The following is a 24,017-nucleotide window of genomic DNA, read 5'->3' as shown; positions in this document are numbered from 1 at the left end:
GAGCCTCAGCTAGACTATCTACAATCAACTTATGTAATCAGCCTGTTATTGATTTGATTTGGGGCAACATGAGCTGCTTCACCAGAAACTATGAACTCATGGCACTTTACATATCAAAATTTCTATTACATTACTTTCAACCGACAAAGCGTTGGGCATTTTTATGTTATCCAATTTGTGTATTTTGTTATCAGTATGACTAACCTCAAACATAGTTCTCCTCTTACAGCTAGTGCATGTAGTCTGTTTGCAGTAAGCGAAGCATGACAACCTTCCCTTCTCACTTAGCTGAAACATCAAACTGTATTGAGTTAATAAAGTGATACAACAGTCCATCCAGTAATGATGACGGCTTCCCGGGCCTCCTCCCACACACTGAGCAAACGAGTTGTCCACAGCTAAGACCAATCGATGACAGCCTCCGACAAGAGCCGTTTCTCAAAAGCAATTACACAACTGTTTGTCGTGCACCATCATCTCAATTCCCTGTCTTTTCATTAGTGTGCAGGGCAGCATGTGTGTGTGTGTATGTGTGTGTCTACTGTACACTGTGTGTGTGTGTGCACATGCCGGAACCTTTGTATTCACACATGAGCGTGTGTGTGCTTGAAATGTGCGTATGTCTGTCTGTGTGCACTCAAAGTCTCTGGACAGTGGGCAAAATTAATGGTCGTCCAATAGGTGTGTATGTGTAAGATTACATGTCAAAGTAAAAGAAGGGGAGGGGTTGCCTCTTCATGTCTGCGTCATAGAGGACCCCCATTAGACAGGATGAGCCTTTTAGTGCTATTGAGTCACACAGCTCAACTATGTCAGACGCTAAATCACTGCTGAACAGACAGCTGCTGCGTCTCCAGCCATAGCCCTGCACCTGCATTGCTACCTGCAAATCTGCAGTCCTGCATAACTGTTACTGTGCTGGACAGATGGGAGCTTACTGGGAGACAGCAGACACTTTCTCCTATGATATTGGTTTTAGCCATTTGACCAAACATTCAGAACTTTGAACACTGTTTTTTTTTTTTAAATCCAATGGGTCATGAATGAGCTGAAAGACCTCCTTTGGTGAAAATCAAGCATTTTACTTTGTCATCATGTCCATATGGTAATCCTGTGTGCTTCCTCCTTGAACCTGCAGTATCCCAACAGTCTCAAAACAAGGAGTCAGATTTTCAGGGTTTCAACAGAAGAAATTTAAGAATCAGTCCTTTTAACTTGCAGGGTATGACTTTCTGTATCATTATTCTCCTTCGCAGTCATTTTCCTATTCAGATATCTGTGACTAAATTACTATGACTTTGTAACATTGTGTGTCCTAGAGTAGTTTCACAGTGTCTGAGCAAAGTCATAGGCTAGTCAGGGAGCTCATGCAGTCATAAGTGGAGAGGTACGTGAAGAGAAAGGTCTGAACTACATAAAGCCATGTCTTCCATACAAAGCAATGGTGAAGAGTTACATCTAAGTCATTTTACAGTAGGAAGGGATTACTTTAATGTAAAAAAAAACCAAAAAACTTCTAAATGTGTTAGTGGTGATACACAGAAAGGAATTTTTAGTGGTTAAATAAACAACTAAATGGGGATTTTAAGTGGGTTGCTAACAGAGTCAGTAAAGTGCAATTACCTCTGATTCTTCTGATTCTTAAGGCAGATGTATTTTAACTGTCGAGAAACAAACACTAAATTAAATTGAGGATTTAAAATTTATCGCCAGATCACTGCAATCCACTGCATTAGATTCTGGGTTCTTCACATTTAATTGTCAAGTATGTTTGAGGCAAATGTCTATTACAGTTAGTGTGTGAATGTTGTGTACCTTACCCCAGCACAGTAGGATGATCTCAAGTTCAAGTTCAAGTTAACTTTATTGTCTCCTGTGGGAGAAATTTGTCTCAGACAATGCAAGACATCGAGCTGCACTGCAACACAACACATACTATTAAAAATGCATGATAAATATGAAATATAATAAATAAATACATGACGTAATAAATAAGTCCAGACAAATAAAAAAATGAAATTAAAATTAAAAATTATAAAAAATTGTCAGGTGTATTTATAAAACTGCCACTGGCTATGCATTTTTCCCTGTTTTCTGTCCCTTTTCACTGTCTATGTGTTACTGTTTTAAACATGCCCTTCAATGCAGGAAGCAACCTTTGGGCAGCAACCTACATGCTGAAAATTTCAAGTTTTGAAGGAGGTTTTGTCTCTTATGCTACATGTCCACGGGATGCGTTTTTCCCACATGTAAACACGCCGCATCTGAAAATCGCCCGCTTGGTGAGTTGAGGCCAGTAGCCAGTGTTCAACTCCTGCCAACCTTCTTCTCGATACGACCTGCCTGCCCCTGATTGGACTAACCCATCAATTCAGGAGCTGTCTGCTCATGGATTGCACGCCGGACCAATATGGCGGCTCGGCTGAGAATTTTCTTTTTTGTTATGAAAACAGTTAAGTGAAAAGTATTTATGAAAGCATTTGCGGTGAGAAATAACCTGTGCAGTAGTTGAATCAGTCTTTGTTTTAATTTGTTGACGGCTTGTTTAGATGCTTGACGAAAGTTTTGCAATGTGTCAGACCTCTGCCTGCTGCATCAAATTTGTATAAAGTAGAAGTCGAGTCTACTTTATGCAAATGAGATCAGCTATGGCCTTCTCCAAGGAGACGCATCGGATCGCAGCTCAAAACGCACTGAAGAATGGTCTGACAGGGTCTGCTGGATGTGGGTGGTTGTATTTACTCTGCACGCTTACCTTCCTTTTGGGTCATCTGCATCATACTTCACCCAAGGGAGCTGCAGGCACAAGCTACACTGACTCCCTTAAAGTTTGTCGTCAGTTCCTGAAAAAACTTTGGAGCTCCAAGTCGATACAGTAACCTTTGAAGCAGGGCTTCCCCTTAGCTAAGATCAACACAACCACCCTAGCGTAAGTTATTGCGAGAGACACGCTGTCTTCTACCACTGTGGTATTATTGGATGTGGGCAAATGTTCTATAGTGTATGTTCAAGGAACAGCTATATGTGTCAATGGCACATCTCATGTGGAAATGTGACAAAGCAAGTGCAACTGCAGAAATGACACTAAAGCACATGAAGGGTGTTATTGATGTTACTGGATGTACGGGCCCTGTGCTATACGTCAAAGTGATGACTGAGCTCATTATGAAGGTGACATGTAGGTGTTTCCTGTCATACTTGGGCACATAAAGTATTCATCCACTATGCCACTTTAAATGCTATGCTCTGTTTGGTTGGGAAAAAAATGACCAAAATTTTGTAGCTGTCGGTTAAGGTTAGGGTTAGTCATGTTCTTAGTTCCATCTACTGTGTATATTGTAAACTGAACAAAAAACATAAGCTATTTGTTTTACACAAAGGCTTATGAAAATGCATTTTTTGAGAAAATTATATACATTTTAAGCAGTTTTCAGTTCGATGCGAGGGGACTTTCTAAATTCATTGACATTCACTAAAATTATTTTTTTTAAATCACTAAATTTCAAGAAACATGGTTCTCACTGGGCTGCACAGTGACTTGGTGGTTAGCACCATTGCCTAGCAGCTACAAGATCCACTGTTAGCCTCCCGACCTGGGTCTGGGATCTCTCTGCATGGAGTTTGCATGTGTGAGTTTTCCTCTGGGTACTCCATTGTCCTCCCACAGTCCAAAAATGTTGTGTCGGTTGTTGTTTTGGTGCACTCTGAATCAATTTTGCTATCAAAACTGTTTGATCATGCAACACAATGAGGGCCGATGAGTGGGTTCTGAAGTGGCACTTCATGCCTGTCCTGATTTTCTCCAATACAAAGTCATCCTATGAAATCAGCTGACTGTCATTATCTGTCAACTGAATGCATATTTTTCCTTAATAACTCATAGGTCTTACAGTTTAATGTGAAGCTCTTGCTGCCCTAATTAATTACACTTTTTATCTACTGTTTCAGTCTGTCATGTCACTTCCCTACCTGCTGACTATACATATTTGCCTGTTGCCCATTCTAACCATAGCTATTGACTAATTTAGTGTTATGGCTCTTCAGGCTTAATGTTTTCTTCTTTTATTTGTTATTATTATTATAGCCTGAATGCTTCCATTTGGACCGTGGTCCCACACACTTTCCCTCTGAAGCCAGTAAACTCATGAGTGACATTTGTTATAGTTTGAATTTTCATGTTTGTTTTTTCATTTTTTCAACCTGAACCTTGCTAGACTCTCTTGTATCAGAGCTCTCTTTCTCTTTCTTGGTCCCTTCATCTACAGGTTGGGACCAGCTGATCCTGAACCTAATTTATATACAATCAAATTAATTTTTTCGTCCTTTTTCCTCAAACTTTTTGCGTACTCATGAATGTTGTATGATGCAGCATGTTTGGACCCTGAAAAAAGTTTGCTTCCTTATCTAGGTCAAAATATGATGGCCCATTTATCTCATAGCTTCTGATGTAGGGCCAGATGTAGGTCTCCGAGCTCCGAACATAACAACATAAACATCATCCCCTGGTTTCAAAATGACCAGCCAAATAAAGAGTGATGTCACACTGTTGTAATGCAATATCAAGGTGACCATTAGTAGACTCAAAACTCCATTATGAGCTGAAACCACAACACATGCAGTGTTTGTTCAAGGGGCAGGCGCTCTGCTGACAGCTGGTGTTGCTTCTCTCTCCACCTACACATAACAATTAGGGTGAAGTTAGCTTCATATTGGATATTGGATCTTCAGTGGATATTTGTTGTTTTGCCTTCAATAACTTGCAAAGCAAATGATTAAAACTAGAGTAATGGTCGTATTTGTGATTCTTAGAAAAAGGGAGAACAATTTACTGCCGATGGTTTCAGTCCTTGAAGTGCCACCCACAGATAAATGGAAGCAGTCCACACCAGTTCTCTGGGGCTTGAAGAATGCAGGAAATCACTACGTTGCCAGTAGATACAGATGAATGAGTTTAATACCGTTACATTGGTCCTACAACATCACAAAATTAAACTGTGTAATAGCTTATGTCACTCGCATCAGATATTAAGTAACCATAGTAATTGGTTATAATGGTGCATAGCAAATTCTATCTTTATACTAATGTTTCTCATTTACCTCAGCTGTGTCTGTTCTGTATGCTCAAACATGGTTGAAAAAGCTTTGATGCCATGATGGTTCTGCACATATTCTATGCAGAGAGATGCCTTCTGACCGGACACTGTTACAGGTTCATAGCATTGCCATTGAAAATTCAGATTTATCCAATTGATTTATAGCATACATTTGATCTTCAGACATGTCCATTTAATTAGTCTCCAATTACAAAAAAAACCTGTGTGTAAAATGCAAAATCTAAAATGTCTTGAATACCTTATTAACACTTTATTTTCTATTCAATACACAAAATACACTCAACGAAAAAAATAAACGCAACATTTTTGTTTTTGCTCTCATTTTTTATGAGACGAACTCAAAGAGTGGCCTTTTATTGTGGGCAGTCTAAGGCACACCTGTGCACTAATCATGGTGTCTAATCAGCATCTTGATATGGCACACCTGTGAGGTGGGATGGATTATCTCAGCAAAGGAGAAGTGCTCACTATCACAGATTTAGACAGATTTGTGAACAATATTTGAGAGAAATGGTGATATTGTGTATGTGGAAAAAGTTTTAGATCTTTGAGTTCATCTCAAAAAATGGGCCCAAAGGGTGGCCGTATAGCTCATCGTGTTAAGCGGGCAACCCATGTACAGGGGCTGGTCTCCGATGCAGCGGTCTGGGTTCTCCTGCCCACCGCCCTTTGCTGCATGTCTTCCCCCTGTTTCCTGTCACTCTTCACTGCTACTGTCACAATAAAGCTTGTTGTGTTTATATTTTTGTTGAGTGTATACCAAATCTTTCTTCTTAGAGGTAATGGCAGCTAGTTAATATTTAAAGTAAATGAAGAAAGCTCACATTTTCAACATATAGCCACCCTTATTATTCACACTAAACAACAACAACAAAAAATAAAACATTGTCACGGAGGCTGATGGAAGTCCTAGTGCATGACCACACAGATGTGTTGTGGCTTCACCTGCAGGGATGTACTGTGTAGGTTTGTGGCAAAACAAGGCAGCAAGCTTTTGCTTAATGATTTCTGTGGCTTCAGTTTCTGGACCGTGCACAGCACTCTTGTTCAACAAGTTTGTGTAGTATGAATAAGCTAACATCTACAACCTACAGTAGACTCTGTAAGAGATAAAGTTACCGAGCAATGATTTGCTGGTACTGGCAGATATGTGCTGAAGGAGTGATCAAGACTCCAGAGCAGAAGCCCTGTTTGATACAAATGAATCATTTCCAACCTTGGCTTGAAACTAGTAATTGAGACCATGAGCTAATTTTAAAAAATGCTCACTGAGGTGTCACATCAAGTGAAAAATGTGGTTGTTTTCTAATGGATAAGGCTTCTTTTTGCAGCCAGAAGAGTCGCCCACTACAGGTTGTTCAAAAGAATGCACACCTGAGAGTTCTGCATTGATTTCTTCACTTTTCAGACCCAGAGGCAATGTCCATCTTTTATAGACACTCTACAGTTGGAAAGCTACGGATTTTGTCCATTAGCCTGTGTTATGTTAGGATGTTCACTTTATGCTTAAACCCAAATTACTATGTTACTAATGTGGGAAGAAAGTTACAGATTTTATATGTATTAATTTGGCCTAATTTAAAATGATGCAAAGCCAGATTGCAACAAACGATGCCGTGTACGCTGATAAAGTAGACACACTGGTAACTCCATACTCTGGTCTGTTGCTATAGTTGTTCACTAATGTATGCTGAAGGAGACTAGCATATTGGGGAGTTATGGATTTAACCTGGTGCATGGAACAATAGGAAAAAAAATGAAGCGGTTTTCTACTTTTTTTAAAAATGCAGCTATCTACAGTATCATTACTGGTACAGTCATTCTAAAGTTACCAATTAGTTTAGTCACAAAATCAGACAGTGACAGCAACACGAATGAATGAAAGCATTGATTTTAAGTTTAGATTTGTATGGAAAATACTTACAATACATTAGATTTTGTGCATTTATTGTGATGGCAGCAGCAGTTCTTTAAATTTCATGATAAAAAATATACTCATTCCATTGTCCTAAAGCACAAAATGGCATCCTGTGTCCTGTCTAGCACTCAAAAACAAAAATAACGCTACACTTTCAAGACCAAGTGAAAGTGACATCCCATGTAACAAGCTGGAACATAAGCTGTATTACAATGTCATACTTTTCCATGTACAGAAACTATGAGTCACCATTGGGAGGACAGAGAGTGTTGATAGGGTCACAGCAGGGTGATATGATCTATGTAGCACTGCTCACTGTTGTGCACCTCCCAGTCAGTTAAGGCCAGGCCCATCCAGATAAATCACTTCCTGGGGAGAAAGGAAGACGAAACAGCACTTAAGTCATTATCCAACTGCAGCCTCCTGTAATGGCTCTCAATCTCCAAATCTAATCAGTGGCTTGCCACCACAAAGGAGGCTCGCCACCTGATTAAATGCAAGTTCAAGTGGTGGAACTGGTGTCACTTTGTGGTTTTGCATCAGGGAGAACAGGCACCGTGTTTAAACACCTGGGGATGAGTGTTCACCGGGCTTAGAAGGAACTGAATGGAGGATATATGGCTTCAAGCAGGTGTTAGCGCTCTTGAACATGTTGTTCTATTTGTTAAAACAGCAGAACAAGTGGCTGAGTAGAAGGTCATGCTAACATCTTGGGACAGGTCATCGGTTAAGGAGGCATGTAAAATGTCAGGGAGCGAGCAGGGTGGACTGTGTTTCCAGGCATTTGCCGTTGTACATCCCCCAGACATTAAGCAGATTACACTCAATTGTTGAAACCTCAAAGCATCCATCAGGGGCCTTCAGCGTTGCAGCGTGGGAGGGAAGTTGGCCCCCTGGCTCTGACTGACTCACTGTCTGAATCCCTGGGCTTGCTTGTATCTATTCCCATTCATTCAAGAAAAAAGAGCAAACGAGAAAAAGAGACCTCTCAGCAATCGATAGCTTGACACTTACAAATGCTGTGGATGTACAGAGCAACACTAAGGAGAGTTTGTGCTTCCGAAAAGTGCCTGTTGTGGGGCCTATTTATCATGATTACACAAGAATGAATGAAGTGCCTGGGCAAGCAGAAATATGGTGGAATTGGATTTGAGTTGTGCAATGATCGTGCTTGCCAGTCTGACTATATAAAACATTATGAGAATCATTTAATCATTTATTTCATTCACTGACATTTTCTAATAAAAACCAAGACCTCTTGCAGACTTGTACTCTGATGTGCATACAGCTCGGCTTCTGTCTGGATTCTTTTCGACCCAATCTGGATCAGATCTGGACCAGTCTTTTAATTTTTTCTGTCTGAGAGATGAACACTGAAGCCAACAAAGCACCAATCTACAGAGGAGTTCAAATACTAACACAGTAGTTGCAGGAGAGCAATGTTTCAAGTGAATACTACACTGATTAACTGTTCTCTAAAACTCTCCCAAACCGTGATTCCCCATTTAGCTTCACAACACTATCCATTATTTCCAAACCTAAAAACCACAAAAACATCTGCTAGCAAAATAAACATGTGCTTCGGTCAACAGACTATATTTGTGAAAGTAAATCTACTACTTAGAGTGAGAAGCTGTGACATCTTGAGGAGGCTTGGGGCATTTAATTAGGATATGTCAGGTGCCTGCCCTTGGAGATTTTTCAGGCACCTCCAACTGTGAGGAGACCCCAGGGTGGACCCATAACTCGCTGGAGAGATTTCATGTTTCATTTAGGAATACCTTGGGGTTCCCTAGGAGGACCAACATTGTTGGGAAGAGGGACATCTGGGATGCCCTGCTTAGCCTGACTTTGGACAAGTGGAAGAGAACAGACGAATGGATGAAATCTGCCAGTTCATTTATCATTGTGAACTATTTAAACTCGAAGCACAGAAAGTTTGATAGGTGTAGCAACAATAAAAGGGATGCAACCTTACCAGAGCCCTGCTGAAATTAAAACTCTGCTATCATGCAGTTGTTGGGACAAAATTTGTAAACCTGTACTTCAGGACAAATATGGATCACCCACACTAGCACCATAACAAAGTACAGCACTGCCCTTTGAGGTTACCAGTACTGTTTGAGATTTTGTGTATTGCAGCCATTATTTTTGCTTGAATACACTGATGCACCTTAAAAAACTGTGGAGTGACTCAGGCTGGTGCCCTGTCAAAAGCTGGGCAGAGGCAAGCAGTTCCTCTGAAGTATCTTAAGGAAACTTGGCTCTTGTCTTTGGAGTCATTTCAGATTCAATCACACTTGATCAACTTGGACCGCATCCCATGGTATTTATAGAAAGTTAAACGTTATGCGGTTATAAAGCCTGGCCGAGGCCCAAGAATCTGCCATCATTTCTGCCTCTGCAGCAAAGCTGAGAGTTGGAAATTTCTGGCTCTCAGTGGGGCTTAAGATGCTCAAGTTACAGTGAAAAGGTCTCTATGAAAAGGAAAACAATATGCATTTGCAACAATTTACTGTTTTACTCAAAGCTAAATCTATACAGTGGTTTTCAGTGAAGAGCTAAACCGTCATCTGTTTTTTGTACATGTTTGTGTGTGTGTGTGTGTGTGTGTGTGTGTGTGTGTGTGTGTGTGTGTGTGTGTGTGTGTGTGTGTGTGTATGTGTGTGTGTGTGTGTGTGTGTGTGTGTGTGTGTGTGTGTGTGTGTGTGTGTGTGTGTGTGTGTGTGTGTGTGTGTGTGCGCGTGCGTTTTTTGTCAGAGTTCACAGAGTCCTTTCTTGCATCAACTTTAGTGGATGTTTTTTCTTCCCCCATCTTTTCTTTTTTTGCATCATCTTCTTTCATTACCTCTTTCTTTTTCTATATCTTTGTTCTTGTACCTTTTGCTGTCTAAGGCACGTTTGCCATGTGTCTCACCAAAGAGTACTCATCATCCTTTGGAGAGCTTGTTCTCCTTTTCAGAGGAAAATATCTCAAATTGTAAACCATCAAATTCCTGACCCGTGAACCTCTCCTTTCCCTTGATATGACACCCTCGTTGAGGTAATTGAGTCTACCAGTTAATGGTTCAGCCAGCAAGGCAATGAAATTAATATGTGTGTTCAACCATTGCGTTTTTGTTTTTCTTCACCACCAGAAATGGGACAGTTTTTCCAATCAGTCAAATGCAGTTAAAAGCACCCTTCACTCGTAAAAGCCATTATTGTGACATGATGGATCCTGAAGCACAAGAGGCCATTAAGGGAGTTTAATGAATAGATTAGCCGGAGCAGCCAGGTGTCTCCAGAACAACACTTCATCACACGCCCACCAAAGTCTCAAATCATGCCATAGCTCTTCACTTCACCAGCTGATGTGTGAATGAATAAAGATCTGACATATTTCCAGACAGAAATCTGTTGTGGTTGTGTAAAAAGCACTTTTTCAGTACAGCCTATGAGAGCCGATGTAAAAAGATCTTCCTGTAGACATACATGTCTAGACTTCAGCAGCCGTTTCATTGAATTTCCAAAACAGTCGAGTCCATGAGTCAAAAAGCATAAATATCAAAATTGAGTTAACCTTTCGCTACGAAGGAGTTCCTCTGCCTAAACACTGTTTGATGGACTTCTTCGTATCTGTCCGTATTGATTGGCAGGCCTCTCCGTCCTAATTTGCTGTCATGCTTGCTCTGCTGTAACCAGGAATACATAATTACGTAATGTAAGGATAAATTCCACCATCCAAGCCAATGACATGATCACATAGCGACAGCTGTCACAAATCAGTCAATGGCTTTTTTTTTTTAGCAGCCTGTGATCATTTAAATCAGTCACGCATGCCCCTACTAAACCAAATGCTTTCATATAAATTCTACATTAAGCACACAAAGTTCGCATCCCATGAAATTTAAAGGGGGGGATATTTCAATTAGTTTTGACAAAACGATCTGATGTCTTACTGTCCATGGTTGTCTGTTACACTACCAGTCAAAAGTCTGGACACACCGTCTCATTCAATACTTTTTATTTATTTGTACTTTTTTTCTAGGGCTGCATAGATTCGTCTTGCAGCAAGAAAATCCTTGGTTGAAATCCAGGCCTGGAATCTTTCTGCATGGATTTTGCATGTTCTCCCTGTGCATGGGTTTTCCTCCCACAGTTCAAAAAATATGCTGAGGTTAATAGGTTACTCTAAATTGCCCGTAGGTGTGAATGTGAGTGTGATTGTTTGTCTGTATATGTAGCCCTGTGACAGACTGGCGACCTGTCCAGGGTGTCCCCTGCCTTCTCCCGAGTCAGCTGGGATAGGCTCCAACACCCCCGCGACCCTAGTGAGGATAAAGCGGTGTATAGAGAATGGATGGATGGATGTATTTTTTTTTCTATATTTTAGCTTTTTACTGAAGATTAACACTGTTTTGTTTACAACACAATTCCATATGTATTCTTTTATTGTTTTGATGTCTTCAGTATTAATCAACAATGGTTAAAGTAATCTAATGAAAACTACTGCACGAGAAGGTGTGTCCAAACTTTTGACTGGTAGTCCACATTTCATGTTGTTTTTCTAAGTAGAAAATCATTAAATTTGGCACTCTTTAAGGAATTGTGCACTTTCCATATTATCTTGTCTAACTGTCTATTCCAGTTAATTAGAAAATATTTTGTTTGTTTATGTCATCTTGTAATGTTGATTTAGAATATAAAGCATGTGTTTTTCCTCAGTCTCCACTTAAATCTCCATAATTTTTTCAGTTTTTAAATATTTTGCCATTTTGCAAATTATGGGTTTTAATAGTCATTTGACAAGGATCAAGAACTGTGGTCTCCAGCTCCATATGCATGTTGTATAAATATATTGTCAATCGACTTCAAACATTAAAGTGGCCCAATGACAAGAAACTTGAATTTATGAGTAACGTCAGTGTGAAGCTCACTGAGCTGAACATCGCGAGTCAGAAATAAGATTGGTGTTTCACAGCAGACTGGATTTTGTGTCAAAACCTCATCTACTGTGAAACACATCATCGTGTTGAACAAGTCTGATCAGGAGCGACAACTAAACGAGAAGAGTGACTAATGATAAGGCTGAGCCATAGACTTCTCAAACTTCCTCCTGCCCTTGCTATCATCAAACGTGTCATCACTAAAAAAGGCTTTACAATCCATGTGATACAAATAAATCACAAGGTTCTAGTTCATTTGTGTCTTCTCTTTTTTTCTTTTTCTTTTGTGTTGCCATCCAAAAGTAAGTTTTGGGTATTAAACAGATCAATGCAGCGCTAACTGAGAGAAGACAATGTTCTCATCTCCAAAAGTGACCACTCACATTAGTTTTATTCCAAAGCTGCAGTGCTAGATGAGCAAACGCAATTAATGCTTAAACGTTTGCTGGTGAGCCAAAAGTAATGATTAGATGTCTCCGTTTTGTAGGCTTGGCATCATTAGATGCTTCTGCATTGACACTGACAAGAGATGACAAATGAACAAATGGTTCTGGTGCGTGAGCTTTCAAGCTACTTCAGGCTATGTTGTCATCGAAAGTCAAACATCTTTACAGCAAATGGCTGCATTTTCCTGCCGTCCAACATCATGAAGGTAATCCTTTGTGACTAAATGACTAACAGGAGTGGATGCAGCTCTTCTCAGTCTAGTTTTGTTCTAATTTTATAAGCAGTCTGTTTTGTGTTGTCTTGCTTTGGTTAATGGTGGAGGCTGCAATACTGCACAAGCACAAGGGAGAGACAGACAAATGCATTAAAATGCATTACTAGATGCAATATTAGTTTCACTGACAAACTGTATATGATTCAGTTTTTTGCTATTGTTGTTGCTGTGTTTGTCAGTTACTGTGGGCCTCAAAAGCTAGTGCCCCTTTGGAGTAAACCAGGCGTGAACTAACCGTGACGTCACCCGTTGGTTTCAACGCCAAGAAAATGAAGCCCGTATTTTGCTACTTCCTGGTCGCCGTTTTGGATTTTTTGGAGCCAGTGACGTAAAAAGCGTCATCAAACAGGCTGGACCGGAGAGCAACTAGGGGCAGGATTGGCTGAAGACTCTCTTATCCCACCCACATTTTACTGCAGAGGCTTCTGTTGCTGTCTATCAAGTATAGTCACGCCCCCTGGCTCTGCCAACTTTAACGATTTATTTAAAATTCAGTATTGATTTATTTTAAGATCGGCCGCCTGAGCTCTCATTTTGACATGAAAACTAACGGGGGAAAACTTCTGATCTGTAGAAAATCAGTCTATCAAATTTAATTTTTTCCAAAAATGAATTGGGGTCTATGGAGCAAAAGCTTTTTGGAGCCAACCCTAGCGGACGGCGTGATATTGCAAGTATCTGACACTTCCGGGTTGGCTTCAAATTTGGAGCCAGATGCTACGTCCACTTTATATACAGTCTATGGAGTAAACAAGCTGTCAGTATGCTATCTTGACCAAAAATTCGTAAAGGAATTAGCAGAATATATCTAAGCTGTTAGCGATGGAATGACACAGATGCTAACTAAGTACAAGTGCAGTGAAAATAAATCAGCAATCAAAAACTGGAACAGGGCAACCAAGATGACAGAGAATATGAGGTCCCAGTTGGTCCTGTGAGGCTGAGATACATGTCCTCCTATGATGTAGCATTCAATAAAATAACAAGTTCAAAGTCAACTCTGTAGTTTCACATGATTCATAAAAGCACGAGCAGTTTTACAGTATCATATATTGTATATAAAATATGTACGTAACCTTTGAGTTAGAAAATTTTTGTAGCTCATGCACCAGGAAAGCGGTTTTCAAATGTGTATGCATCGTTTTCAAGATGGGTATCCAATTCACATTAATACAGCCATGCCTGGCATATATTACTGCCATCGACTATTACTACGCTCTCATGACTGTTTTCCTCTTTGTACAGTTGCACCTCACAGGCTTGTCACCCTAGAGTGTGGCCATTCAAGAAATTGTATAAACACTGTTGCTTTCCGGAAAATATGGGGACCATTTTTCGACCATGTAAATAAGTTGTCTTTTCCTGAAATCCCAGACTGACAAGCAACCCCTGTATTTGGCCTGTTTTGTTTAATGGCACGCTTTGTACAGATGTGCGAGCTCGTACACTTCAGTATAATCTTAATATTTACCATCTGCGTAACTGTGTGTTTTTATCTGTTTGCTTGTTTGTTTGCGTGTTGTTTACCTATATACAAATGTTTTATGCTCCATATTTCAGATTATTACAATTATTACAATGAAAAACTTGATACTTTCATTCTGTAACTGTCATTTACATGTTGCAAATTTAATAAATAAAGTTGAGAAAAAAAATAAACACTGTCGCTTTATAGTGTGATCAAACAGCACATCTTGAAAACCAGTTCTGTAAGACTCTAACCCCAAAACCATAAACTCTCAAAGTGAAGTGTTGACCAAGTTTAACTTCTGGCCTCTTGATGAGAGCAAATGAAAAGTGAGAGAACCATATAAGTCATTAAGGTCCTGTCGGTGAATGGTTGACATTTTCTGGCAATGCACCCAATATTTGTTGAGCTATTTATCTGATTAAGTAGCTTCTAAAGTAAAGTCAGTAATTCTAATCTAGCAAGCAAAATGTTGAACCAACAGAATCTGAAGCCCAAAACACCTCAGCTGACACCCTTCAACACAGAGGGGCAGAAACTCTACTCTGAGCTTCCTCTACATGTGTGAGCTCATCACCTTAGCTCTAAGGCCCAATTCATGCTTTCCATTTCTGACTGATGTGAACTTGAAAAGCAGACTGTACATGCGGTGCTGTTCATACAATAATAGTGCCACACCAATCTGCACAGACACTTGTATTACCCTTCAAACTGAACACAGAAATCATATTGGGTAGTTTTTGCAGGATATAGCAGCTACTTACAGATTGTGCTGTAGCACCATGTCAGTGAATATTCCTGAGGGTTGCCGATCATAGTGGATGGAATAGCACATGATTTCTGGAGAATTTTAGAACTTCCCACTGTCTTTATGCTTGGCTGATAAAAAAAAAAATGAGTACAAGTCAATGCACTTTAAGTCTGGCGATGACTACTTTAGCTGCAGCTTTCTCAATGATAAATTCTGAAAGTATGGATGACCAAGAATCTCCTCATACAGCCTGTACTCTGAACAGGTATTTGCTTTGAGCACCATTTGCTTTCCTTGTGCATGTGTAGTTGATACGCTTGTAGTGCATACTGCCGGCATGGTCACAGATTTTGGACTGCACATGAACATCTGCAGAGGACTTCGATGGATGACAAAATGGACCCTTGAGGACATGTGAAAAGCATGAACTGGCCTAAATGCTGAGCCCAGCCACCCAGTAGACCACCCCAGAGTGCACTAAAGGTCACAGATGGATGAAGCCAACTGAATCACCTCATCTGCAAAAAGCAGTCATGCAATTCCGACATTTTCAAACAATTCCTCCTTGTGATATTAACTGGCTGGATCAGGCACAAGGGTTAACCTTTGCAGAGTCCAACACATATCTGAAACATGTTTGAGTTTGTGCAATGAATTTGAGCATGGCTCCCATTTTGGTCGTACAAGGAGTGGGGATCGCTCACAGCCCTGGTACCGCCTATTCCCAGTGTACCATCCACAGGGTTCCCTTGATGAAATAGTTGTAGATCTTCTTCAAGTCCACAATATACATGTGGACTGGATGTTCAGACTCCCTTGATCTCATCAGCAACTCTACAAGGATAAAAAAGATGGTCCATTGAGCTTTTCAGAACAAATCCCAGTGGACCCCCTGCGTTGGTGGGCCGGTGGACCATCAAAAAATCCATAACTTTTGCGGACACTGTCTGCTGCTTTACCAGTCCTCTCTGTGTGCCGGTTATTCAAGGTGAAAATGTGTTATGTGCGCCTTCATGTAATCAGCCCTAAATGATGAGATAAGTTGGACAGAAAGGAAAGCTAAGTGGAAGTTCTACAAAGAGGAAGAGCTTCTGACATTCTGACATTTTCTGGGAAAAATCTATGTATGAGTAGAGTCTCGAGAAAGCTCAGTTTTACACTGAGGGATTTTCCTGCAGCTAATCTTATAGTCAGTGGATGTCTTCCTCTACAGGGTCTCAAAGGTCACCTGCAAGCGCATTAACTGACAAATTATCACTGCAATGAAAAATTATTTCTGCGTTCTGTGGAGTTGTGCTTTTTATGCTTTCTCACAATTACTTTTTAGAAATATTTTTGTAAAAGTAGAACTTTAAACTCTCTAGCACCTTTTTAAAAGAAGCTGTCAAACTTTTGTTCTGTGAGCTGTGGTCAGATGCAGTCAGAGCATTAAAATGATGGATTCTTGTGCTCAGGCATTGGTGTGGCTGCATTTCCTGGCATTAAAACAATTAAAATGATGGATAGGAAAATCCTAATCACTGCTCACATAATGACTGAAATCAGCATCTTCCAGGACTGCTTTTCCTTTTTAAAGTAAAGAGTATTTTCGAATGACTCAAAAGCCGTTATGTACTTAGGTAATGCTTACTGGCATCAGGTGGTTTAAAGCAAACCTGATTGTATCATATTGGTGATTACAGAGACAGAAGATGTGTGGTTTGATACTTATTCACTGTCTGTTCTTTGGTGCACAGACTAAGCAAAGACTCAGTCTATGGTGCTGCTGATATTATTAAGTGCCCACGATGTACTGCATTTTTTTTTTTTTTTTGAGCCAGAAAAAGCCTCTTCAGCCATTTGCCACTGAAATGCTGCATAAGCGCTTTCGTCAACACCAGGAAACTGACGGCAGTGAACAGAATCTCTGCAAGACTCCCCGCCTCACCTCCTTTCTCACACGTATGCTCTGGCCTTTTCCTGAAATGTTGAAGCCAATGACGACATGCAGCATCCAGACTCATAAAACTTGTCAGCGGGAGGGGCTGAGATGGCTTTCCTCCTTTTGCCGTGCGGCTGGTGACCCCTGACCTGCCTTGTTATAGGACAGCTGCCAGCTTAATGCAACCTTGGCAGAGCCGCCACCTTTCCCACCCATTAGTCCAGTCGTTTTCCAAGCAGAAACACATCACTGACCTATTTTAGCAACAAGGGGATGGGATTTGTGGAATTTTATGTGACTCAAAATGAATTCCGTAAATAAGTACATGTATGCTCAGATGTGACTGGCAGTTCAGGTGAAAAATGACAAAGTGCTGAAGTTATCACACAGACACAGACTGTTGTTAAAACAGCAGGAAGTAGCTCTGAGCTCATGTAATTAAAGCAAACTGAAAAGCATGAATGGACGGAGGAATGAATGCACTCACACCCTCTTCTACTCCTTAAAGCAGCGTCCCCCCCACCCACCGCCACCACATGAGGGTCCACTGTGTGGCTTGGACCCATCACACAGTGACTCAGGCTGCTCTCCATTTGAAAAATTAAACAGGAGAGGAGGGGGAGGGGGGCATTTGGCAGAGTTAAATGAGGCCCCCAGGAAGAAAAAAAAAACATGCTGAGCTCAGCACAGCTTCTACAATCTCAATCACAAAGGAGGAGGTTGGCGCGCTGATGTAATGGCCGCCGCGGTGCTGCCGCTGCCTTGGCAGAGGAGGAGAGCTCGTCAGCACAGTCCTACTAATTCACCCCCCTCCTTCCTCCCATCCTGGATCAAGGGTACATCAGATATCATTAACAGAGAGAAAAAATGATGAACAGTAGCCAAGCATAAAATCAGACATATTGGACATAAGAGAGGGTGAGGCGTTCAATGGGCATTTCTCTGACTGCACAGACACACGTCATGGAAAGTGACAGAATCCCTCAAGAAGTAAGAGAAGACGGACAAGGAATGCATGGAAGCGTAGGGGATTTATGCACTTTGAACTGTGAAGCTTTGTCCTTTGATGCAGGCTCACTGGTGAACCCAACACACACCTGTCAGCATCTGTCCACCTGTAGAGCTGCTGCACATTCGTATGCCATTCATTGCAAAAAGTAAACTGCTTTAGAGGCATTGAAAGCGGCAGTCTTTCCTCCCCTACAGGGTTAGAAATCAGTGTTCAAACTAAACTGAGGGGTCATTAGATAACTATAGCAAGCAAATCCAGCTGAAATGGTTACAGCAGACAGATGGGTTCATACTACCATGGTAAGGGAGGGGCTAGCAGACATTCACTTTACAAGCAAAGAAATTAGAATGACTTTTTACAGCAAACAAATGCAAGTTATAACAAAAAAAATTCCAATACAAACACTGAGTCCATGAGGATTCTCTGAAAGCTTCACTTACTGACTAGCAATTTGTGGCTTTTATTCATCTAATGGACCAGTAAATTGGACTTTTAGTCTCTGCGCTATTGGACAGTGTGCACACAGGATAGCCTCATTACATGCTGATATCTCATGAGGACATATTACTGTCACCAGCTCAGTGACTGTGAAATGATCATGAGACTACTGTTGCTACAAGAGACATTTAATTCATTTTTTTCTCCGAAAGGATTTTTCCAAACGCAGGTTGCTGAAATGGGTGAACACAGCAGGGAAACCGGAGGGAGATGAAGGGTTAAAGGAGGATGATGCCAATTCTAAGATTTTTATTAAAGACAGTTCAGCCAGTTCTTCTGAACTTGGTGGCACTTTCCTTCAGACAGAAACTCCCTGCATTTGTGCTTTCCTAAGAAGTAGCATCAGCAGCTGCTTCATAGATAATGAATAGGCTGCTGACTTTGTCAAAATGTGACATGTTACAAAATAATGACATTATTATTATTATTACTTTAGCACAGCTGACTGTCTCTAAAATTTCTTTTTTTAACCATATTTGGTTTAATCCACTTTACTACCTATGAGGAAAGAAAGTTCTTTCTTTTTTCATGGGTTAACTTTTCAAAGAGCGCAGTGAATGTGAGTGAATGCTCTGTCATGGAGGACCAACATGTGAATTATTAAAATGGGTGACATTTACCTTTAAAGGAACATAGACAGCTCTTAAACAGTTACTGCCACCTTTTGACAAATGCTTTACAATTTTCACAAATGTTGCTGTTTGTATTAAGTTTAGTTTTTATTAAGTTCAGCTCATTTGACATCATTATAACATTTACATGCAAAAATGTAATTTGGAATAACATGATATGCTGTATGTTTTGATGTGCATGTACACTAGTAATTTAACATCCTGTTGTAGCATCTTTTATTTTATTATAGTTCATTGTGTCAGTTGAAATCGTCACATTTTTAATCAAGCATCATAAGGCATAAAAACTCGACACGCAGAATGTAAAACATCCACCGTTGTATCCTAGTATGGGAGGACTTGTTCATCTTTTGTCTGGATTTTTGTGTTCAAAAATGACTACAGCAGCAAGAAGTAATTCATGGTCCCAGTCAGTGCCCAGGACCCAGTGAAGCCATGCAGTCTTCTTCTGACTGACTGCTGCCGCCTAGTGTTCATGCAAAAACACTACAGTTCCCCGGTCACTGCTAAAGAGAAACGGATCAAAAAATAAATTCAATCTGCCCCTACATGTTTTCTTACACACAAAATAATAATAATAATTTTAAAAAGCATTTAACTAGAATACCATTATAACAGTGACGCACTATATACTTCCAACAAGTGGTTATTCATCGGCTATTTACATTTTATGAAGTATAATAATTTACTGGTATAGTTATGTATGATATATTTCATCAGTTTTCTCTCAGTTGTTGATATATGTATATGTTTCGAGTCTTAAATGTAAAAAAATAAACAACAAAATGACTCACGATAAAATTTTATTGGTTTGGAGCAAAGTTTATTAGTTGATCACTGATTTTAAATCGGGGCTCTGCTCGTTTCCCTGACGCTGCGTCCAGGAAAACTAATCAAGATAGGATCAGAGAACAGGCAGAGGAGACAAGACACTTTCCGTAGCAGAGATGGTAAGTATGAATGAAATTAGATTTTTGGTGGTCAACCAAGCAATATATGTCATGCTAACTGAGTAACTAAATAGCCTAGAAAGTTTATGTTTTATAATGCGTCAGGACACCCTGAGAAAAAAGCGTCCATTTACTTATACTAAGCTAACGTTACCTAGCTAACTGCGACTTCACTGTGAGTAAGCAAAACACCTTCAGTAGCTGCTAACGTTAGCTGCATGATACCATGTTGTCCAAAAACGTCTCACAGCTGATATTTGTCGGATAATATGGCATTAAATAATCACTTAGTTCTCTAATACCCAAATAAAAATGCCGATTTTGCCTTATATTCAATTGGTTAGGCAATTCGCCGGCGTGCAGCTAGCAAAAGTTAGCCACATTAGGTTGAGTTAGCATCACTGAAACTAGCAATGGAAGTACCAGTCTTTACTTTCGTTTTCTCCCAATTCACCGGCCTTAGGCTACAGTGTTATAACTTACTAGACCAGCAAATATATAATGTATAAAGCCACCATAATGATTTACTTACATGACAAACGTTAATCAGCTAATATCAGCTAGCTTTCCGAGGGATTTAGTTATGTTGATAAGCAGTGTACAACATCACTGTTAGCAACCTTAGCTGATTTGATGGTTGTGTTTGGTTATCTGTCGTAAGAGGCAGAACACAAATGCGGGTTTATGAATTATTCAGGGTTGGTAGTAATTTAAAACCGAAGTCTAGAAAAGTCCAGGCTGCAGACAGTCATGATCCTGTGAAGTTGTGGAAACAGTATGTAACCGAGAGAACAGCTCATGATGCAGGACAACTATGTAAGTCAGGCTCCCAGTGTGTTATAAAATAATGGTAATCTGTTTTAATGTCACTTTCAAATTATGGCATGTTTTTGTCTTTAGTTTCGCAATCAGTATGACAACGATGTAACAGTTTGGAGCCCACAGGTAAGCGGTGGTTTGTCTCATCATCTGAATTTCCAGATCTAGCACATTTTTGTGTCGTTAACATATCAAGTATAATGTGTTAACAAAATCATCTGTGTCCATGTATGTACAGGGCCGTATTCATCAGATCGAGTATGCCATGGAGGCAGTGAAGCAGGGGTCTGCAACTGTAGGACTTAAATCCAGAACTCACGCAGTCCTGGTTGCACTAAAGGTACAGTCACAGTGTTTTGTCTTGTTGCATTTTCATGTTGCTGCCTTCAGTTTATGCTTTGAAGCCTTGCCATTGAACTGGTCACTGCACATGGCTTTGTTCAAACCATATCATATTTCAGACTGTAAATTAATGTCATGTGAAAATATGCAGCTTTGGAAATATTTCTTAGACCACTGTATTTATCACTTTCTACCTCTTCCTTTGTGCTTGTTGATTGACCCATACTGTGATTGTGATGAACTGTTTTGCTGATTCCCAGCCAGTTAGCGATGGCTTTTCTCACTGTATCGATCTTCAATAAGCACCAGTGTGACTGTTTTCTTGTCATCTTACAATTATCTTCTTTTAGGCATTGTTGAGTCATGATTTTATTTGGCTTATCTGTTATCTGAAAATAATGGTGACTAGAAGATGTTTTTTGCCAATTGTGTGTGAATTTTGAAATCATATGTTATAAATAATTAATAAAAGACATAAGAAGCTGCTGTAATTATTTAACCATTATGATTAAATGCAAACAAGTGTTGAAGGCCTGTTATGTAGACTTTGTAAAGAAAAGAAAAAGTGGTCTAGTAAATATTTTATTAAAGCTGGTTTTAATAATGTTGCCCACTGTCTGCGTAATTATTCATGCCTCCTTGATCTGTAGTGTGTTTTTGAGTGTCAGTTTACTCTGAACTCTCATTAATATTAAAATGAATTCCCTCCCAGTGTGAAATGTTATCTTGCTATTTCTTATTTCAACCCTGTAACCTCTTTGTAATTTAAATAGGTTACAGCACAGCCCAACACCTGAGGACGTCTGCAGCACTGTAGTGGTGTCAGTAAAACTACAAATAAATGATCACACCAGACTGATGCGCCCTGTTCTGTGTTTCTACAGAGAGCCCAGTCTGAACTGGCTGCCCACCAGAAGAAGATCCTTCATGTTGACAACCACATCGGCATCTCTATCGCTGGACTGACTGCTGATGCCAGGCTGCTCTGGTAGGTCACAGCTTTGATCGTCTAGATTAGGTTGTTTATTGAAGCTGCTTGTTGTATCACATAATTAGTTTAATGTAACTCTGTGTGTCTCACAGTAACTTCATGCGTCAGGAGTGCTTGGACTCGAGATTCGTCTTCGACAGGCCCCTCCCTACGTCACGTCTCGTGTCTCTCGTTGGCAGCAGTATCCTTTACACTGTTGAGGCTCTTTAATGAAAAATGTCATGATTGAGGTGGACATAGGCAGCATGGGAAATTGACAAGAGCTTACTGATTGTAAGGGAATATTGGAGCAAGCCATAGATATATTAATAAAAATATATAACGTGGCCATCTTCCCTGTTTGATTAGTGGAAACTGAACATGTAGTTTTCTGGTGCAAATAGCAGCGGTGATCCTTGACTGAAGCTTCAGAAACCCAAATCCCAACACAGAGATATGGAAGGAGGCCCTACGGTGTTGGACTCCTCATTGCTGGCTATGATGTAAGTCTCTTCACACATGCAGAATGTAAAATATCTTTCCTGATTTACACATGCATAATATTACCTGTGATTGAAGGAATATAGAAATGTCACCGTGGTTCATATTTATTTGTTGCGTGTCTCGCAGGACATGGGACCTCACATCTTCCAGACCTGCCCGTCAGCAAACTACTTCGACTGCAAAGCCATGTCCATTGGAGCGCGCTCCCAGTCTGCACGCACCTACCTGGAGAGATGCATGGACAAGTTCGCCGACTGTAGGAACCAGTTTTTATTTTCATTTTTACTTCAAGGAAATTACGTGCAGCGAAAAGCTTACTGCTGAATGCTACAAAAGAGCACTATTCATTTTACTTTTAATTTTGTTCATAGATATGTCACAAGCTAATTACAGTGCAATTTTTTTTTAAAGTGATGACGGTGTGCAACATGTTTCAATGTTTTAGTCAGTCATGGCCTCATCAGCGTTCTCACAGATCTCATCGAGCTACTCGCAGCACAAATGTGGACCATTAGTTTGATAGGTGACTGTTGTGTTCAGGTAATCTGAATGACCTGGTCCAGCATGGCCTCCGTGCTCTCAGAGAAACCCTCCCCACCGAGCAGGACCTCACTACCAAGGTACAGCTCCCTCCACTTGTCTGATGTGGGACCTTTCTTCACAAATCACTCATCTTGTCTTCATGTGTCTAAAAGGCAACCTGCACTGTGGGCAAACACCTTTGTCCACGACAGCAGAGCTTTGTAGCGACCTGCCTTGCATTGAACTGGGGTTGTCTCATCCGTTTGATGAGACCTTATTCTGGTGCCCCTGTATTTGTTAAGCTGTGTCTGTTATTTTTTTAATGTGTTTTCGCATAGAGACCATTTCTTAAGTATTTTTTTGATTCCTACAGAACGTTTCCATTGGCATTGTCGGGAAGGAAATGGAGTTCACCATTTATGATGATGATGATGTTGCCCCATTCCTGGAGGGTCTGGAGGAGAGGCCACAGAGAAAGGTACGGCTAAGGTTCACCCAGTCCAGTTTTGGCTGTTTATTTACAGAAACGTGCTTTCAGTATAACCATAATTTGAAAAACAACATTTTTGTGTGCGTCTCAGGTTGCCCAGCCTGCAGATGAACCCGCTGGAGAGGCTCCTGATGAACCAATGGAGCACTAAAGCAGCGAGTCAGCCAGCGATCTACTTCCTGTTGATCAACCCGACGCTTACCGCAACTCAACAGAGTTGAATTCTTAGAGGGCAAAGCTGTTGTGATGTGCCACTTGCTATACTGTTAATCCAAAATATTCTGTAACATCAACCCATGTGATGTTACTTTTGTATGGGTAAAGTGTACCAATATACAAGTAATAAAGTCTTTTTTTTGAAATGTGCTGCTGCTCTTTATTACACAAGTCACCTACTGAAAATGCCGCATAGCTGATGTACAATAAGTGTTAATATCTTGCAGATGTCAGACAGAGG

General features: G+C 40.4%; 2 protein-coding genes across 2 annotated transcripts in view; one reads left to right on the top strand and one right to left on the bottom strand.

Moving 5' to 3' along the window:
• Positions 1 to 24,017, bottom strand: part of LOC110960319 (rhombotin-1) — a 266,898-nt gene that overhangs the window by 218,953 nt on the left and 23,928 nt on the right. The window lies entirely within an intron of this gene.
• Positions 19,817 to 23,922, top strand: psma1 (proteasome 20S subunit alpha 1). Its single transcript, XM_022207519.2, has 10 exons — positions 19,817 to 19,913; positions 20,814 to 20,858; positions 20,971 to 21,072; positions 21,959 to 22,062; positions 22,158 to 22,246; positions 22,477 to 22,547; positions 22,675 to 22,804; positions 23,089 to 23,168; positions 23,444 to 23,548; positions 23,652 to 23,922. The coding sequence occupies exons 1-10, from the start codon at positions 19,911 to 19,913 to the stop codon at positions 23,709 to 23,711; spliced, it is 789 nt and encodes a 262-aa protein (XP_022063211.1). The 5' UTR covers positions 19,817 to 19,910; the 3' UTR covers positions 23,712 to 23,922.

This window comes from Acanthochromis polyacanthus, chromosome 8 (assembly GCF_021347895.1).
Source record: "Acanthochromis polyacanthus isolate Apoly-LR-REF ecotype Palm Island chromosome 8, KAUST_Apoly_ChrSc, whole genome shotgun sequence".
In the NCBI taxonomy this organism is placed as follows: domain Eukaryota; kingdom Metazoa; phylum Chordata; class Actinopteri; family Pomacentridae; genus Acanthochromis; species Acanthochromis polyacanthus.
Note: the sequence above shows the minus strand (reverse complement) of the source record. Positions and strands in the feature narration are given on the sequence as shown.

Bases quoted from the DNA above. Each gene is read 5' to 3' on its own strand.
- psma1 (XM_022207519.2), top strand. The intron at 22,805-23,088 runs GTAGGAACCAGT...TGTTGTGTTCAG, and splicing joins CATGGACAAGTTCGCCGACT to GTAATCTGAATGACCTGGTC. The intron at 23,549-23,651 runs GTACGGCTAAGG...TGTGCGTCTCAG, and splicing joins AGGAGAGGCCACAGAGAAAG to GTTGCCCAGCCTGCAGATGA.